The 18709-nt window shown below is 31.3% G+C and overlaps 2 protein-coding genes across 2 annotated transcripts; both read right to left on the bottom strand.

Moving 5' to 3' along the window:
- Positions 1-6: 6 nt before the first annotated feature.
- On the bottom strand, positions 7-7023 carry LOC128385517 (protein hobbit-like; the record flags this gene model as incomplete). The annotated part of the gene is made up of 7 exons (XM_053344390.1): positions 6231-7023; positions 6036-6159; positions 4468-5933; positions 4239-4359; positions 1618-4149; positions 1430-1548; positions 7-1361 (listed from the first exon to the last, which is right to left on the bottom strand). Coding segments are annotated over exons 1-7 (5806 nt in total), but the record flags the coding sequence as incomplete, so codon positions are not given.
- Positions 7024-7457: 434 nt separating this feature from the next.
- On the bottom strand, positions 7458-18415 carry LOC128385519 (acetylcholinesterase-like). Its single transcript, XM_053344392.1, has 4 exons — positions 17315-18415; positions 15190-17128; positions 14933-15114; positions 7458-9598 (listed from the first exon to the last, which is right to left on the bottom strand). Exons 2-4 carry the CDS (start codon positions 17085-17087, stop codon positions 9486-9488), a joined length of 2193 nt encoding a protein of 730 aa, XP_053200367.1. The 5' UTR covers positions 17088-17128; positions 17315-18415; the 3' UTR covers positions 7458-9485.
- Between the last annotated feature and the right edge of the window lie 294 nt (positions 18416-18709).

Below are 18709 nucleotides of genomic sequence, written 5' to 3' on the forward strand. Positions count from 1 at the left end.
CACGAAGATTATCTTGATAAACCAGAATTGGACCTCGGAGTGATTCAGTTGGATCAAGAACCGATTTAAATTTCATCCGTTGAAGATTTTCAAAAGCCTCACGTCGATGAGGTTCAACGTAAAGAAGTAAATTGTTAACCAGATCCATGATCATTGCAAATTGTTGGGAATTGGTGTAAATCTCAAGATCATGATGATTCATGGTAAATGAATCAACGGCAATCTCTTTATCCCAAGGTTCCAGATTAAGAAGATCATCTTCTTCCGGTAAGGGTGGGGCTTTATCGACAATATCGGAAGGCACATCTTTGGAATAATTAACATAATAAAATTGACAGGAACATCTTGATATGATTCGTTGTAATTGAATGGGTGAAGAGGAAAGTATATCCGATCTACCGACGACCGGAGAGACAACACCTCCAGCCGATTGGCCTGAACCAACAAGATCGGGAGGTTCATTTATATCGATGCAAGTTTTTTCCTCAATATTATCAACAGTTAACCAATCGATCTCATCGTCATCAGATCGATGAGCGTCTACCGTTGCATAGTATTGCATTCCCTCAATCGAACCCACCAGTGAGGTTTTACTTAGAAGAGTTCGATCTTTCCAAACGGGAGTGTAAAGTTTCTGGACTATCTGAGTTTTGGAAGCGGAAACAATCATGTAACCAAAAGTTTCGCATCCTCGTAACATGACCTGAGAATTGACTAATTCGATGAGCCAGTTTTTCTTGATCACATTCTCATCTGAACAGGCCGCTATTCCCCTCAATTTGGGCTCCTCTGAGACAAGAGCACCTTCAACATCATCGGTAAAAACGCCTTCAGGGTTTGACTCAGAGTCGGCGATCAGTTTTTGCAACATCGAAGCGGCATAATTTTTATTCAACGTTGACGCTGGAGATGATGATTGAGGTTGATTAAGATATTTTCCTTTAACTGGTGATCCACCGCTATAGCCCGATTGTCCGTCAATACGAATACCTTTAAGTGCGTCGGTGGACAGGTTACGTTTTAATTGTTCAGCGTTCATGTAAAGATCAAACAACGATACGGCAATGTCACGATTCTGCTTGGTCCAGGCTCCTTTTAGACCGTGAATAACCAAACCATGGGTTGGATCATTTGAATCGGGATCATTGAATTCAGTTGGATTAGTGGCCTCGGAGGAAGCTCGATTGTAGGACATCGTTTGGAAAGAAACGAAAAAATGTCTAACGGTTCCTCGAGATTCGTAATGATCTTCAATATCTTCCAAACTGGGGGTCATTTTAACGGAATCATTTTTACACAACCAAATCTCGACATCACTGACCTCCGAGTTCATACAAGCAACATAAGACACAGGTCGAGGTCTAGAAGACAAGAGAAAGTAAATCAATTAAATTTTATCGAAATTAATCAATTAATTAGTTCAAATTACCTTCGACATAATCCATCAGCATAAGGGATAAAGGATATCTTATGAATCGCACTGTGACTTAATGAACCACCAAGAAATTCAAGTCCTAATTGTTTAGAGAGGGAAGACCAATAATAGACCTGAAATTGGAACAATTAATTAGTTTAAAAAAATGATACGGATATTGATCAACAATTAAGACAATTTACCTTGAATTTTTTTAGATAAACAGTTAGTCTTATTTCCTTGAAGATTCGAGAGAAAGGCTTTTTTCGAGGTTTAACATTTCCGAACAATTTACCTCTTCGGGTTAGACGAGCGATCCCACGGAATATTGTTTTCTGATTTTCTAACCATTTAAGTGTCGAACTGAACAATGTAATCGACGGCATTTGTTTCTGACAAACTTTTAAATTTTCTATGCAAATTTGAACCTTTAAATTTTGTGATCTAAAGGCTCGATATGAGTCCCAATTTTGGTGGATTGAATAATCGGGAACTTTGTCCGCTGCATGTGGAGTGACCGGATGATGATCGTAAGGGTTACCCAAGCATTCCCACATTAGGTCAACAGTAATACGAACATCGGGAAAGTTTAAAATTTTACGTTCATCGTATTTGGAAGCGGTGTGAACGAGTAAACCAAGAGTACCACAAACACCAATTTTACCAGTGACACAATCAATTTTGGGAGAGCCGAAAGCGATTTCAATTAACTCCGTTGAATTATAGGGATTAAGTGACCCGTGAAGGAAGAATGATAAATTTTTCGAGGTGACCCGAAGGGAACCATGGAAAAGGAGTCGAAGGCGATCCCACCAAGGAAGTGAAGGACTAGGGTCAACGGAGGGTTTAATTATCGATTCAAAACAAATGCTTAATTGTTGTAAAACGGGCTCCCAACAGGCACCATGAGTATAAGCGATATAATCAACATCAAAGTTAAGATCGTGATAAAATTTCAATGGTGACATTGAACGTTCAATGATGAGTGGAGGGAGACCTGGACCTAAATCTATGGGACACTCTCGACGAGAACGGAAACCGGCCTCTTTTTCAGCACCAAGAAGTAAACCGGAAACTTTTAAACCTTTAAGGTCCAATAAAGGTTTAGGGAAATCACGAAGACGTGAACAAAATGATCCAATCGATCCTTGAACATATCGACCCCAGAGAGTTACAAATTTAAGGTCAGTCGGAAAAGGTGATTCTCTGTCCAGTCTTTTGGTTATTATTTCAACCAGTTTATCGTAACCAGTTAAAGAGGAATCAGCGGCAATTTTTAGTTCCAAGTCTTCAACGGAAATAAGGAATAGATGAGCTCGTGGTGGACTAGTAAGGTAAAGTTTTCGATGTCGTTCAATGTAAACATTTTCCTGTTTCTTTGATAAAGCGGCAAACAGTTCGTTCAATTTGGCCTCAGTTAGAGACATATTTTTCTTTTTCGATTCGTCGATTTTTTCTCTCCACATTTGTATCCTTTTCTTACTCTCATGATATTCATCTTCCATTAGCTCATAATTATCACGTAATTTCACCTCGAATGGATCATCGCCCACCTCAACGGTAATCGTTTTAATCTTAATATGAAGATCACATTTTACTACATCTCGAACGGGATTATTTGAGGAATGATATTTACGTAACCATTTCATGGTTCCAATGAATTTCTCATTGAAAATCTCGGCAAAATTAAACTTATACGGGAACATTAGTTTAATTGATTCAATGGTAATCGAGAAGATATTATTTCTTGATAGATTAAGAGGTTTACCAGAATCAGTGAAATCTTTACGATTAATTATTGAACCACTTTCTGTATCAGGTAAACGGATAAATCGTAGTTGATCAAATTTACCAATTAAACGATTATCGACAATCAGTGATATTGAACAGTCCGCTTTAAAGGTCATCCTATCACCAGAGGGAATGGTCAAGTTCATACAGGGAAATTCAAGGAAAACCGTTTGTCCAACATTGGAAACTAATGCACCGATTTTAACATTATCACCTAATTTAATTGTGGTCGTTGTGATGAGATTCTTTTTAATTGCTGATTGCTGCTTGACACCAGTGGTTGCGCTGCTTCTGGATGATCTAATTGTACTCCAAATGAAACGGATTGAACGATAAGCTCGAACCATGTTCATGTGAAAAGATACACTCCATAAAAGGTAAGCGTCATCGGAAAAGGTAAATGAACGTTCATGATTAGTATAATCAATGGTAAAGGTAAAATCAGATGAATATAATCGCCTCTGGTCAATTTCAACTGAGTTAATTGTATTAGAATCAACTAATGGTGTCAATAAGTGAATCTCTGAATTTTTCAAGGCCATAACAATACGATTGGTGTCAATTTTAAGGTACGATGATTTAATGGTTAATTTCAATTGCTCAGAGACAGCGATTAAACCATTCAATTTTAAATCAAAGGTTGATGATTTAAAAAGTGATAAATTATGTTGATTGTGATGAATTGATGTTACAGTTGATGATGATGAAGATGATGATGATGGTGGTTGTGGTTGTGGTTGTGGTTGAGGTTGACATGTAGATGATTTTTCATTTTCTCGATTTATATTTTCTTCATCAGTTAATTGTGATGCTGATTGTGGTAATTTAGCTTCTTGTTTCTCGGTAAATAATTTAACAAGTACTGATTGAATACAATCAATGTCTAAAACAGGATCTTCAATACTACAATTCATTATTGAATTTGATAGTAAAGTATGACTCAGCTGTTAAAAAAAAGAGGAAAACAATTAGTAAACAAAGTGATTAACTATTTAAATTGATTGTGAGTCGTAATTGAATCAAATTAAATTACCTTAAAGTGACAAGTTTGCCAGACTAGAATATCTTTAGTATGAGCATTAGATGATTCTGAACATGGAACTGGTAGATTGGTTTGTTCGGAACAATTAAGATTATCCAAACGAAATTCAAAGCTATCAAATAGAATAGAAATTAACAATTAACAATTAATATTAATAGAAAAAGAAAGAGAAATAATCAATGATAATTTAATGTTAATTTTATCGAAAATGTTAACTAACCTTAATTCTTGTCTAATTGGATCTGGATCAATGTTTGCAGTTAATTTACCATTTTGGATGGAACCAATTAAACATTTTGGATAACAATATAAACAATTAGAATATCGAATGGAAATATTTTTAAATTCAGTCTCGAATGATAATTTAATTCTTGGATTTTCATGTCGTAAAATTATCGAGAGTAAATCATCCTTGCTGGTTAACGATTTAATCGTTGAATTGGTCGATGATTGTGAAACTTTCGATGAGATTGATGATGTTGTTAAACGATTAATTAGATTTAACCAATAGTTAATTTCCATCTCATTGTAGGTTATATGAAGATTAATTATTTCTGAAGTATTGGTGATCTTGATACATTGATTGATGCAACTTTCTTCTTGAATCTTGCCTTGGAAAGATAATTTTGCCAATGAAGCAATATCATAATTACTTTCATTTGAAAGTGAAGTTAGAGTTAAATTGTTAACAATTAGATCAATGTTAACATGATTGCAAGATTTTTTACCAATCCTGAATTCAGTTTCATCATTGATTAGAGTTAAAATTTGATTATTTTCATTGTTAATCAGTTGAAAATTTAACTTCTCACAAGTGAAAATGATATCATTGAAATTGTATAGAAAATTAAATGATTTAAACAAATCAATTGGTGATGATGATGATGAAGGTGGGGTAATTGTTGGTGGTGTTGTTGATGATGATGATGAAGATAATGATGATAGCTCTTTGGATATAATGTTAGATGAAATCAGGGTGGGTTTCGATGATGAAGCAGCAGTATCGTCGATTAAGTTAATTAAAGATTCGTGAACACTTAATTTAAGACCAGATAAATGGATGTTTACACCAATTTTATCTTCATTAAAATTCAGTTGAATTTCAAAATCAAGGCTAAAATCAGCTAAAAGGTTTGATTCATCCGTTTGGTGATGATGTAAAGTAGGTGGTGGGTGATTGTCATCATCAGCATCTCCATCAATACCAATGGATTTGTAAACATTTCCCTTAACTTTGTGAGCAGAAAATTTCAACACTAGTGATGATCCCTTATTGTAATAGTAAATATTTAAACCTTCAAGGCTAAGGTTGAGCAGGCAATTCTGAACGGGTTCATTTTTACTGGTGGTGATGAGCGATTGTTGTTGTTGTTGTTGATGATGATGATGTGGGACTACAGTTTGATTAAGATCAATATTGGTTACATTGATTGAGAGGAATCTCAAATAGCGTAACCATTTAAGTTGCTTGGTGAAACTTGTTGTTCCATCAACATTTCCAAAAATATGATTAGTATTGTTGACGATTATCGATTCTGTTGATGATTTAAACATTTCCTTTGATCGGGTTGAAGAAAATAATCTTAAATTTCCACCTTCAATTCTGCAACCACTGAAATTAATTCCAATTAGAGATTGATTGTTTGAATTAATCAAATGAACCGATAACCATATAAAGTCTATCTCCTGAAAAAATTTACCGTGAGAAGATAATTAAACATTAATTGTGTATTAGTATAAAGAAATAAACAATGACAATTAATGAGGAGAAAATTTTGATTAGCTTACAATTTTACATCCATCGGATAATAATAAGGTGAGACCATTAAGTTGGAAAAATCTGATTCCATTGATTCTCAAAATTGAACCATATTTAGTTTTAAGTAGCCAAGATAAAACGAAAAGGAATAACCTGAAAATGAGAAGAGGAAACAATTAAATTGATTAGAATCAGGTATCATCAGAATAGAATTAAATACAAACCAAATACTAATCCATGATAAGATTGGAATTAGACAAAGTAGAACCAATGAATTGTTGTATAAATAGTAATCAATTAAACTGTACATCATGATTGAAGATGAAGATGAATGAGAAATGAATATTATTATTGTTATTGTTATTCCCAAAGATCCAAATGTTTGTGTTAGAAAAGATGGCGAGGTGATTTAATTAGAGAAATGGATGAATGAGAAACACAAACAGAAATTATAAACACTTTTGAATTTGAAACAATTAAGAAAATTAATGAATCATTTTTTTTAGAGAGAAAAAAAAACAAATTCAAATGGATGATCACTTAGAGAAAATGTTAGAGATCAATGTGGACGTTTATTCATTTGAAGTGAGACAATTAAAGGGAAACAATTAGAGAATTATTTTTATCAACTAATCATGTTAATCAGCTTTTAAAATAGGAGAAATCTCTTAATCAACAATTTAATCAAAGAGATTAACAGAAAAACAAATCAACAAAACAAAAAAATCAAAAGAAATGAAAAACAAAAATGTAAACAAAACAGTCAATTGATTTATTGAAACTCCACCTGGTGAATGGTTGAGACACGACAAACCACCGAGGTGCCGCCATGGGCACTCAACTAATTGTTTAGTTACAAAAATAGTTTTCAAGTTAACCAATTGATTAAAACGATTGCACCTTTGTAATTTGTAATTAGTATTAATTGCGAGTCCTCATTTGGAGAGTGAAAAAAGTTTTCAATTCAAATCTCAAGATGACCAAGTCCATTTTTTTGTACTCGAGCTTCAAAAGGAAACCAAATTGTGACCACAGTCATCAACGATTTTCAACTTAAATGAGAAAGAGATGAACAATCCTGGTAATCGGTTTGTAAAACAATTAATCAACTTAATCTATTAATTGTTTAATTAATAAAAGTCGAAGAGCTGAAATAAAAAATCCGATTGAACATCTTCATCTAGAAAAGTTACAAAAGAATCCACCAGATGGCGCATCAAAACGTTAATTGTTCGAAAAATTAACAAAGTTTCATTTTCGCAATTGGAACTTTTTAATTGTGATTTTAAAAGAGAATCTCAAATTCTATTTAATGTAGTGGAACATCAATAAATCGTAGATTAGCCCCTCTTTCAGAATTCTCAACAACTTCCTCTATTCATGAGTATTTAAGAGGCTTCGATTGAAAATCCTTCGATAAACCGGAAATAAGATCACAGAGAAAAAGATAATAATAATTAACGAATTAATTGTTTTCATATAATAATACAATGTAATGTTATGATGTAAAGATGAACACAACCATCAATTCACTAAATCAGTGATCCCATTGATTTGATTTGCTTTTTTTTACAATAAAATTGATTTAAATTGTTGATAAATTCAAATTCATTCATTTTCTTCAATCAAAATTTTTGTTAACATTTAACTGGATCAATAAATTATTAATAATTGTCCAATAGTTTACGATTACAATTGATTAGATTTTACAATCCATTTGGATACGAAAACATTTCTAATTGATTAACATTTGTTTTGCTTTTTTTTGCCTCATTCAACTTTAATCAAGTTCATTCATGTTAATTGTGAATTTGTTGTTTGCTTTTATTTGTAATTGATTGTTGGTTAATCAAGTGAATTTAATTGTTAATTGTGTTGGTGTATTTCATTTTATGTGAGTCAATTAGTGAGTGAGTGAGAGAGTTAATTGTTAATTAAGGTTCTGGAAGGAAATGGTCACAACCATAAATTTCAATGTTAATTCTTAATCATTACAACCATTTAACTAACTAATTGTAATTAATTGTTTTCATATTTATAAGCATTATAATTATTGCAATGGTTACGGTTAAATTAACTAGAGTGTTTTTTTTGTTGATTAACTTAATTACAATTGAAATGTATCATTGGTTTAAGATTTTGATGACTTTAAGCTCAATTGAGTTACTGGTTTAGTCTAAGATAAATTAAATCAACAATTAACACCAAAATAATCACTGAATCAAATCAAGAAATTGAAATTAAAACAAAAATCCTAATTTGAGGTATTGTTGGTTAACTCAATGGTGGTAATTAAATTAGATTGGATTAATGAAATAAGAAGGGATTTGAGGATAAACAATTAAAAAGATTTCCAATTTGATTTGTTGATCAGTTGATTAGGTAAAAGTTAATTGTTGAGTTAATTATTATGTATATATTTATAAGCGACGATAACACAACCTTTGTTTTTGTTTTTCCAGTTAAATTGAACATGATTAACAAATTAATTGTTAATTTGTATTGACAACGATGATGAAGATGTTGATAAATGGACAGGGAAGGCGAAACGTTCAATTTATCATAATATTATCAGAATGATGATTAAGAGACGATGAGAATATAATTAAAGTTAATTGTTGACGAAGAAGAAAAAATGAAAAAAAAGATCACGATATTATCCTTTCTATGAGTTTATCCTTAGAATCTGATATTGGTGAAGTTTCCTTAATATCCTTGCGATGATGATGATGATGATGAGAGATGATAATGATTAGGATGATGAAGATGCGACACAACCTTTGGTTTCGTTATTATTATTACTATTTATAAGAGAGAGAGAGAGTGAGAGTGAGAGAGATATATAATTGTGCTCCCGTGGATATTGATGATTCTTTAATATTAATAATTTATCCTTTGGTCTTCAGGTGATTCCTTGAGTTGATATTATCCATCCAGGGGATGAAAAGATGAGGATAATCAGAGATGATCAAGATAATCCTATGGTTCCAATTATATTAATGTAATAATGGTACACCTTGTGTACCATATATATAACAAGGTAAATGATATTAATATACGATATCAGGTTAATTTTGTTTCCATAATCAAGTAATTGCATTTTTTTTCAGTTCAATTATCGTTACCAATGGACCAGAATTTATCATTTCCATGATGAGATTTTCAATCGATATGTTGATTATATATTGGTAATTGTGATAATATTAAGAGCGGTGGTGATGATTTGATTAATTCATTGGTAACAATTCTGTTATTTGACAATTAAATTGTGGAAATAATTTCAATTCTCTCTCGATGATGATGATCTTCGTTAAATCCTGTTAATTGTTATGATTATTATTATGCTAGGCACTAAAATGAGAGTTAATTGTGATTATTAATTTTGTTTTCCTCCATTTTTCATGTATTGATTTGCTATCAAATGGTCATCTTTGATTTAGATGTTCATCTCATTGAGTTTTAATTAATCAGCTTGATGATTATCTCATTGGGAACCAAATTAGTATAATTGTTACCATTGAAGTGACAAGGCTCCAAATTGTTGATTCCAATTGATTTGATTTATTGATACAAGTTGAGTTATGACGGTTTTCTGAATATACAATTAATTAATCAAGTAAAAAAAAAGAGAGATAAACAATTAGTTTGGTAAACAATTAAATAAACTAATCATGATAAACTTTAATATTATCACAACTATTATAATATTGGATTGAATTTAAACTTAAATTGAAATGAATGTTAATTTAAGTAAACACTGAATCAAATGTTTACACAATCAATTGACTTGATTAAGTTAAATTATTATGGTTAAATGTTGATGAGAAACTAAGGAGAAACAATTTAAATTACAATTTCAATTGGTTAAGTTGATTGATTGTTCCAATACATTAAATCATCAACGATAAACAAAAGTGAGGAAAGTTTTTCCAATAAAAATGTTTACACAATTAAAAACAATTGTTTGCAAATGGTAACGATTAATATGATAACATGATTAATCCTTGACAATTAAAACTATCAGTTAATTCAAATTGATTGTGACTTGATAAGTATTCAAACAATTAAAAGGATAATAATTTTACCAGAAAAATGTTGATATAAAAAAGTTTGTCATCTAAATCAATCAAATTGAATGAAGATGAAAATATAATGATGAGGATGAGGATGAGGATGAGGATGAGGATGGAGATAAGGATGAGGATGGAGATAAGGATGAGGATGGAGATGATGTAATGTCAATAATTTGGAGAAAAAAGTTTTAACAAGAAATTGTGATTAACTGTCAACAGAATTAAAGAAATAAAAAAGATTTGGTAAAGTGTTTAACATCAATCACATGGAAACCTTGACAATTAGAAAAGAAATACCAACAAATTGACAACAATTAAATTGACAAACGACAATTAAACTGAACTGGATTGAGAAACAAACCAAGTCTATAATAATAATAAGACGATAAAAGCAAATAATCACAATTATAATTGCAAATTGTGAATGAAAAGATTTGCTGATGATTGAAAATCCGAAGAAAACAAAATAAGATAAACAAAAGCGAGTTTGAAATAAACCAAAGAGATTGTGATGATAATCATGATGCTAATTATCATGATTATATTCCGATTGATTGAAATCTGAGTTGAAATAAAGAGATTGTGAGAAACAAAATCGCTGACTAATCAAATAGATGAATTTGGTTCATGATAATTTATTTAAACTTCAATCTTGTTGTGTATTCAAAAAGTTCAGGTAAAGTGAAGATGATAATCGTAAATGTTGATAATATGAATATGAATTGAATAACTTTGAATATCGTAACTGATTTAATACAATCAACATTCAACAACATTTTACATGTACATCGATTCAATTTCAAGGATGAGGAGCAAGATGATTACTCAGGATATAATTATTTCTCCATCCTCATCATCATCATCTTCAAATCTCACCATAAATCTCATCGCTCCTCTTGAAAATACCTGGAGCACACGAAAATAAGTTATTATTTTTATCATCATCATTAAAATTGATTTATAATTTAAACATAAATATATTATCATGAATGAATAAATTGTAAGGTGAACAAGGAGGAAAAAATCAGATTCTTGATGATTGTTGAAATTTTGCTCTTCATGTAGTTTCATTTGCCTTTCATGTTTACCTATGGAAGAAAAAAAAACTTTCTCTTCCTCTTTCTCTCTCTCTCACTCCAATGATATTAGAACTTTTTTTTTCATCTTCTTTCTACTTCTCGAATTGAATTTATCGATTATTTCATTTCTCTCTTTCTTTCTCTCTTTCTTTCTCAAGATAATTCTGGGATTCTCGATTTACTTTTTGGTTACCTTGTTAAACCAAATTTGAAACAAATTGTTTAATTTCAACTCGAATCAAATCAACATTTGATCATCATCACAATTTATTATCAATTGTTGATGGATTTGTGTTAGTAGTACAAAATGATTGACATAATAAATTGTCAGATTTACTTGATTAGAAACAATTTATCACTAAATCGTAATTTAATTCTGATAACTGACAAAATGAACAGACACAAAACTATTATATATAAACACAGATTATTGGATTAAATTGTATATTCAATTATATTCACAATTTTCCAAATCATCAATTCAGTTTCTACGATTATCATTATTATTTTTCATTGGTGAATAATTGACAATCGTAATAATTGTAATCAATCTTGAAAAGCTTTCAAATGGTGAATGATGATCAACAATAACAATTGGATAACATCAACATCATCAAAATAACGGTTCTAATAATAAGTATTAAGACACTTTAATATGTTATTATTGCAGAGGTGAAAATAAAGTTACAATTATAAATGATGCTGATCTCATATTATTTTGCTCATCTTCCACTTCCTCTCCTCCTCTTTCACCCACTCCCACTCTCATCCTCATCCTAATCCTCATCTCAAGGGTGAAAACACCAAAGAATCTGAAAGTCTGTGTAGATATAATTTATATCTAAATAATACATATATCTTTTTTTTTGCTCTTCTTTTTCATCTTCTTCAACTTGTCTATTCATCTTCTTGTGTGACATTCATCCAGATCAGATGTAGATGATGATGATGATGATGATGATGATGATGATAAGTAAGAAGATGAGTGGAAGGAGGATGATAAATAAGATAAATAAGGTAAGATGGTGAAGATAAGGACCTGAGGTAAAATCGATCGCAGGTCGAATGACGATGATGATTTTTTCCATTCTCTATTTGGATTCTTTCTTCTGGGATTCGTAGCACGAATAAGAGATGATGATAAAAATGATGATGAAGATAAAGAACAAAAGGAGAAAGAGAGAAAGAAAGAGAGAGAGAGAGAGAGACTGATGATCATCTTCTGAATCGTTTGTAGTTTCATCTTTACAGTTATTTTTTTCTGATTCTTGAGGTTTTTTTTTCTTATTGTATTTTCGGTTATGTGATATAACAAGAAAAATAAAGTTCAATAAGTAGTATCATCTTTATCATCATGATCATGATTGGTTCATGAAGATGAACATGAACCAATTCTTAAGTAACTGATTCATAAGATTATCTAAAATAATATTTTATTTATTGTTACATCAAATATATTATATTCTGGTGATATACTTTGCAATCCTCAGTTTACCCTCATTGGTTATCTCTCTATTTCTGTAAATTTTCATGAGAATTTCAATTTTTCATGATTGACGATTAGAGTCTAATGATAATGTTCAATAATCTGAAATTCATTCAGTTCAAATCTCAATTCAAGATTCAGAGGTAAATATAAATTGAATTCATGGATGAAAATAATCATCATCATCATTCAGCATCAGATCAATATAATAACTTATCATCATTTTTCATCTTTATCATAATCGTTATCATGACAATCAATATGCCCTCAGGCAAATTATAATTGTCTACTTTTGGATGATTATTTAAATTTAGTTTGTCATCCAATTTGATTAACATTATTGATTGGAAACATTTTCTTTAGCATGTTAATGATTTTTTTTTTCAAAAAAAAAGTTACTTTCAACAAAGACAATTAACTAAATCATTGTGATCATTGATTGATGATTTAAATTGTAGTTTGGTTGAATGTTACAGAAAACAAATTATCCTCAATGATTAATGATCTTGATAAACTTGAAAATGTAATTCAATTTGATTTGTTAATTGTAAACATTTATGTCTGATTATTATTTATGATTGGCAAAAATTACAAATTGATAAATTGATTAACTTAATGATGATGGAAACAGGAAAATCAATACAATTGATACAATTTACCAATAATCAATAATCATGATTGAATTAACATATCGACAAATTTATTGATTACTTATCAATCTTTGTCAATTATAATCAACCAATGATATTATTAACAATGAAAATTAATTACGTTGATTAGTAAATTGTAACAATAATTGTGTGAGGATTAAAATTATTGATGCAACATTCAATTGTTGTAATTAGATATTAATGAAAATATTATTGATCATTGAAACTTAACTAATCCGATATGAAAAGATTAATTTAACAATTGAAAATAAAGTAATCTGATTATGATAATTAAGGGAAAGGAAAATGATGAAAAAACAATCAGCCAAAATCCTTAATTGTTAAGTGAAACTCACGTTTGATTTAATCACAAGGATGAAAGAGAGAGAGAGAAAAAAAATGAACGAGAGGTTAATTAAGTTTCTATTGCTAATTGTTAATTATGGAAAATGATACTTAACAAAATATTAGAATCTAATCCAGAAATTAATTAGATTGTTATATTAGCAATTTGATAGTAAATTGGGAAACTGTTAATTGTAACAATTTGTTGATTGGATAGGTTGTTAAATGTATTCCAAGGGATTGAGATTCTTGGAGTGAAAACTTATCCAATCTAAATTGTTTTTATTGTCAGTTAATGATGATGAGGATGAGGATGAGGATGAGGATGATGATGAGGATGATGAGGATGATGATAAGGGTCTAAAAAAGGGATTGGGATAACTGGACATTTTGAAAAACTGACCAGAACTTTGAGATTGACCATTTTATAGGGTGAATCTCATGAGGCAATGAAAGTGTCATTAGTTTTGACCAGACGATGGAGATAAAGATGAGAATTGTTCAGATTCATGATCAACATTGAGATTGTCATTTTATTCTGGAAGGATGAACAAGATGAAGATAAAAATAATCATCCGCATCATTATCATCAAAGTGTGAACTTGTAATAGAGATGCTTAAGTTTTAATCAGATAAGTTTAGTTGCAATATCGGGATAAAGTTTCTTGCAAAGATAACAATTCAGTTCAGAATACAGATTCATTTACATGATGATAATCACCAAGATCACAATCATTTTAATGCAACATTATATTTGAACAAACGATTGGCTAATATATTTGCTTATTAAATGTTGACCATTACCAATTGTTTATGACAATTTACTACTATTAGTATCTATTGTTATTGCGGTTCTATCATTATTTTTAATTGTCCAATTGTCCAATTAATTATTAATAGTTGAGAAAATAATTCATTCAACTTAAACACAATCAATTGTATATCAAAATTAATGTTCATTTAAAATTAACTAATGATAAGTTTTTGACTGGCATCAATTTAAATGAACATGAATTAAATGTTTCGCGTTTGATTAATAATTCATAAATTGTAATTACTTTTTATTAAGAAGTTAATTGTTATAATTAACTTTTTTTTTCTTCTTTCCCTCACCTCTAGATTGTAGTGAAAAATCAATAACACAATTAAGTGAGAAAATTAATCAATGAAGTGAAACAAAGAGTAATCAACTTTTTGTCTTTTTCCAAAAGAAATTGTAATTGCAATTGTGTTTGCCTTTGATTAGAAAATGAATCAAGTTTATCGTTACAATTAAATCTAATTGTTACTCACCTAGAGCGTTGATTAGTTGGGGTAAAAAGTTTTTCCAAAAGGCACATTGTTTTGCCCGAAGACCTCGTCCGATTGATGAATCGTTGGTCGAAATGACCAGATACTCTTTCTCATGAGCGGTATACTCAGGCCACACTATACTCTCCGTAGCGTCACTTTCGATAGACTGTCGATTGGGATTCCTGAAGATCAATTTAATTCGTAACAATTAACCAATTTTCGTAATGAATTACGATCATTCTTGTATTATTACTTACCCTGTTTTCGCAAAGTTAGCCCAATATCTCATGATTCGCCTGCTTAACTGAACTTCCGCCTGAGTATAGCCATGAACTGGATCTAAAGGTTCACCAAGGACAAATTTGATCTCCTCTCCGTGAATTACCCCCATCCATGAAGGCCAAAAGCTTTTAGATGATCGATGATTAAAATAATAAGACCAAACATCGTTACCCGATAAAGCGTATCGATAGGACATCTCGTTAACTGGACAAGTGAATTGATAATCACCGACAAACTTATCGGTTGCTTCACGATTTTCAATCTGATCATCAGGATTAACCCAATGTGTATACTCATAGATGATTGATTCTTGAGCCAGAGGGGAAAGATGAGGATAAATTGTTCGTATGAGAGATTGAAATTCAGCTCGGGAAACATAAACACTCTCCGAGAGGTTAAATATGTGAGGTGAATGATAGACTAGGTAATAAGTTCCCTCATCTCGATTGGAACCTGTCAAGATGGCGGTGTGCTTGAAATTCTTGGTTCTCAATGAAATCTCTGGATCCTCATCGAGAAATGAACCATCAACTATCGGAATAAAGGCAAAATCAACCACACCGGTGGTCACCTCTTCTTTTGCAACCAATACAGAGGCGGGTATAGATTGCATACACTCAATGATTGACTTTAGGTCTTTTCGTGTGGTGTGTGAATCACATCCAACCGAACGGGCCAAGGCGAGGCTTCGTGCATAAGCTTTGTTACGATCAACAATTGCCCAAGGGCAAGTGGCCGAACCAGATTGTAATATTGCTTGGCTGAAAACGTTACGTGAGAGCGGGGAAAGTAAATGAAGGGCAACTGAAACGGCTCCAGCTGATTCACCGAAGATCGTTATATTTGCCGGATTACCACCGAAAGCGGCGATATTATCTCGAATCCATTCCATTGCCATTAGCTGATCAAAAAGACCCGCGTTACCGGGTGCATCAGAGGTGTCAAAAAAGATGAATCCAAGGGAGGCAACTCGATAATTAATTGAGACAAATATAATTGACTCTTCCCCTGCCAGGACGGATCCATCGTAAAAGTCAAGGGATGAGGTTCCCGACCAAAAGCCACCTCCATAGATCCAAAGTAAAACTGCCGCTGATTTGGGTCTAGGACGTGGTACCCAAATATTAACAGAAAGACAATCTTCATCTAAAGGTACATTTGGATTCCATTCGGTGGCACCTTTAAAGTTACCAAAAAAGGTGTCATTTACCTGGAAACATGCACCCGAAAATGAGGTTGCATTAAAAATACCCTCCCAAGAGTCGACTGGCTTAGGGTGACGGAAACGGAATCGGCCGGTGGGTGGTTTTGCATAACGAATACCTAAGAAAGCATCGACTGGTTTACCTGTGGGCGAGGTGACTGAACGACCACGAACATAACCTTTGTTGGTTAACACAATTAAGGGATCATTTTGATATGCTGAATAATGAATTTGATTATAACTTGAAAACGACGATGATGAAGATGAAGATGATGAAGATGATGATGATGATGAGGGGAATGATGAATCGGCATAAAAGAGATTATCATCATGAGGTAAGGCGGAGGAAAAATTATACCTCGAAGATTGAAATAAAAGGATTACCACAATTGGGATAATCCAATGGATCCAAAAGGTTTTTACCAAAAAGACAATGATTGATTTAATTGTTGAACCGATTAGACAAAAGTGAGAGAAATGCTGTTTATTTATAATCGAATCATCTTGTTGATTGTTAATTGTTTCCCTTTGCGATTGAATAATTATCTTCTTACAATCAGCTGGTAAAACTGTGCAATTGATTAATTTTGTCCTGGTTTTCACCGGTTTTCCGGTTGATAATCTTTCACCTTTAGTGGTGAATTGCGATGATTTACTAATTGTTAACATGTTATTTATTTGCCCTTCTAATTGTGACAAGTGAAATTAAGCTGGATAATAAATTAAATGAAAATAGAAAATGATTTAACAAGACTAATTAGTTAAAAACACAACTAATTGTCAACTCTACAATTCAACACTAAAAAATGAACTGGGTGAAAATGGTGATAATGATGAAGATGAAGATGAAGATGAGGATGATGAAGATGATGATGGCGACATCCACAGAGTTTTACCTTTATCCAAATAAAGTAGATTAAAAATATTACACCGATGAGATTATCTTTTCAACCATCACATTGTTGTTTACAGGGATTAGAGATTAATAAATATACTTGAGCTTCTTTGGTTATATCTGTTTACCTTTATTGTTGTTTTCTGCAAGCTCGATGTTTCCTATTGATTAATATCAATTGTTAATGATGATGATGAATGTTGATTAATTGTAGTATCATTATTTAATCCATGATAAACTCACAATCAGCTACAAATTATTGATTAATCTGATGTTTAGGTTTCCAGTTTCCCTCTCTGAGGGTTTAGGTTGATAAATATATTATATGAGAAAAAAATTAACAGAATAGGATTAAATCAGTTAATCATATGGATATTTGAGATAATCAGAATTAAATTGGTGCGATGGTGATGATGATAAATGGATGATGATGATGATGATAGAAATTGAAACATGAAGAATAGAAAACAAATATACTGAAGAAGAGGAAGAAAAAAAAGAAGCGAAAATTTATCGGTTCCGGTTCCGTTTCGAATGGAGTTTGCAATCGATTTTAGAATTTATTAATTAAGAGAGAATTATGATGATGATGATGATGATGATTAAGAAGATTAACAGGAGATAATTAAGCGAATAAATCAACAGCAATTAACGATAAAGGATGAGGAGAAGGAGGAAAAGATAATTAAACCAATAGAGATGAATGAGAATCTGATTGTGGCTTTTTGACCAGAGATTCTGGATGATATGGAAATGGAATTAATTAATTGTGATTAAGTTGATTCTCGGGGAGGATTTCAGGTTATTATTGGTGAGAATTTACTAATTGGTTGATTTTAAGATGATTTAAAGAGATTGGAAACAATTAACACTTTAACTCGTCGTTGTTGATGTTTTGTTGCTGTTTCGGTTAACACAATTGATTTAATTTCTTTCAGTTGGTTGATTGTTGGAAACACACAATTAATTAATTGATCTTCTTCTTTTTCTTACTTCTCTGTTGATTAATTATAGACAATTAAACTAAATTAAATAAATAACAGAAGAGAAAAACTAAAAAACACTAACACACAACAACGAAAACACAATTAGATTAATAACAATAGAGACAAGAGAAAGATTATTTTGCTATAGCAAAAAAATGTCCAATACCGATCTGCGCATGTGAATTTTTATCGATTTATCGATATCAACTTTCGATAAAAACAATATTGAGCTTTTAGTTGCAGTTGAATAGCTTTTTAAATCAAATGAAATTTCTTGATTAAAATTTTGTCAATTAACATTAATTTGTGTTATTACTTTTAGTTTTAATAATTTATCTAATTGATTAAATTAGTGATACATCATGAATCAATTCAATAAATGTACAAAACGTAAATTGAACCTCCCTCAA

The sequence above is a fragment of the Panonychus citri genome, unplaced genomic scaffold (assembly GCF_014898815.1).
Source record: "Panonychus citri isolate SS breed McGregor unplaced genomic scaffold, ASM1489881v1 Contig00049, whole genome shotgun sequence".
In the NCBI taxonomy this organism is placed as follows: Eukaryota; Metazoa; Arthropoda; class Arachnida; order Trombidiformes; family Tetranychidae; genus Panonychus; species Panonychus citri.

Coding starts and splice junctions, on each gene's coding strand:
- LOC128385519 (XM_053344392.1), bottom strand. CDS start 17,087: ATGTTAACAATTAGTAAATCATCGCAATTCACCACTAAAGGTGAAAGA. Junction 15,115..15,189: donor GCTAACTTTGCGAAAACAGG/GTAAGTAATAAT, acceptor ATTGATCTTCAG/GAATCCCAATCGACAGTCTA. Junction 9,599..14,932: donor CCAACTAATCAACGCTCTAG/GTGAGTAACAAT, acceptor TTGTATATTCAG/AAAACCGTCATAACTCAACT.